Source organism: Echinops telfairi, unplaced genomic scaffold (genome assembly GCF_000313985.2).
Source record: "Echinops telfairi isolate 266 unplaced genomic scaffold, ASM31398v2 ScPeMD7_7417;HRSCAF=8455, whole genome shotgun sequence".
Taxonomy (NCBI): Eukaryota; Metazoa; Chordata; class Mammalia; order Afrosoricida; family Tenrecidae; genus Echinops; species Echinops telfairi.
Genome location: NW_022111317.1, coordinates 7,453,501 through 7,454,905, shown reverse-complemented (window position 1 = coordinate 7,454,905; position 1,405 = coordinate 7,453,501). Strand labels below are relative to the sequence as shown.

The 1,405-nt window shown below is 58.0% G+C and overlaps 2 protein-coding genes across 3 annotated transcripts in view; one reads left to right on the top strand and one right to left on the bottom strand.

Moving 5' to 3' along the window:
* Positions 1-1,405, bottom strand: part of PLAAT5 (phospholipase A and acyltransferase 5) — a 72,609-nt gene that overhangs the window by 31,761 nt on the left and 39,443 nt on the right. The gene's annotated exons all lie outside the window — the stretch shown is intronic.
* Positions 529-1,405, top strand: part of LGALS12 (galectin 12) — a 15,331-nt gene continuing 14,454 nt past the window's right edge. Inside the window, exon 1 of one of the 2 annotated variants that reach the window (XM_004713635.4) lies at positions 529-612. In XM_004713635.4, coding sequence (XP_004713692.1) covers positions 544-612 — 69 coding nt within the window. In that variant the 5' untranslated portion in view covers positions 529-543. The remainder of the gene's footprint in view (positions 613-1,405) is intronic. The other variant, XM_045297324.1, reaches the window with a different exon arrangement.

Here is a 1,405-nt window from a genome sequence, read left to right as displayed (position 1 = left end):
ATACTCACATTTTTGCAGGCTGCCTGGGGAGGGAGGAAAGGGGAAGGGAGCCCAGGAAGCCACTCAAGGTTGCCCTGGGGGCGGGGCTTCTGCTGGGCGCACGTGTACACCTGGCCCCCCTTCCCTTTCCCCTGACCGCGTGAGGTTGGCGGGCTGCCACCCCGGAAACCACTAGCTCTGTCACCTCAGAGGAGTCTGCCCTGGCCTCCTGTTGCAAAAGCCATGGGCTTCAGCCACGGAGGGATGGCTTGACAGTTAGTTAGCAGTGAGTGCAAGCTCCTGGCCCCTGGTCAGGGGATCTGCTGCCAGCCTCCTTCCAACCAGGCTGCTGGCTCACCGGTGCAAGGACTTAGGCTGCCGTGAGCCTGAAGCTGGCCAGCTGCCCGCCCAGGACTGCTCTAGCGGCTTCGGGCGCAGGTGAGACTGAACAGCTGGGAGAGTCACCCTGCAGCTTTAAGATCCTAGGGGGAGTGAGTCTGCCCAGCGGGGACAGGCCTCCTGGACTCCAAATTGGCAGCCTAAGTTGGAATTGTCCCAGCCCCCATGTCACCTGGTGACAAGCTGGACCCGCTTCCTGACAGCTTCATTCTGCAACCGCCAGTCTTCCAGCCGGTGAGCAGTGCTCTGACCTGGAGCCTTCTGGGGTTTGGGGTGCAGAAGACCTCAGTCTTGGGGCTCACTGAGCCTCCCTGGCAAGGCGGCTTTCCAGCTAATTCTAACTTGGGTGTGAATTGAATGTCTGCTGGGCTTTCCAGATCCTTGCATTTCAGAAACAGGGGAGGCTGGTGAGGCAGTGCTGTGTCCCTGAAAGTATGGGGGGCTTTTTGGAGGATCTGGAGTGGGGTATGGGGAAGTATTATTGGGAATGGAGGGGACACTGAGAAATCTCATCCCCGGGGGGTGGGGGGGTGGTGGCGAGGGATTTCCTTTCCTTCTCCTTCTCAGTGCCAGGGCAGAATTTCAGAAGCCCGAACCTCCCAGAAAGGAGCCCTGGTAGTTCTGTGGGTTAAGCACTGGGCTGCTAAGGGCAAGCTTGGCAGTTCAAAGCCGCCAACAGCTCCGTGGGAGAAAGATGAGGCTATCCGCAGATGGGGTTGTCTGTTCCTGTGAAGATTTAGTCGCAGACACCCTAAGCAATGATTTCTACTCTGTCGCATAGTCTTGCTGGGCATCAACATTGACTCCGTGACAGTCAGCTTGGAGCTCCCAGAAGGACCCCTGTCCCATGAGCTCTGGCTGAACTGAGAAGCACTGTCATTTTTGCCATGACTCGGCCCTCACCTCCTCAGAGAACTGCATTAGCTCTGTTAGTTATGGGGCCAGGCTAACCTGCGGGTACTCTCAGGCAGGGGATGGGCTCACTTCATCTGGATGAGGGACCCCATGAGTACAAGGTCGTGATGGC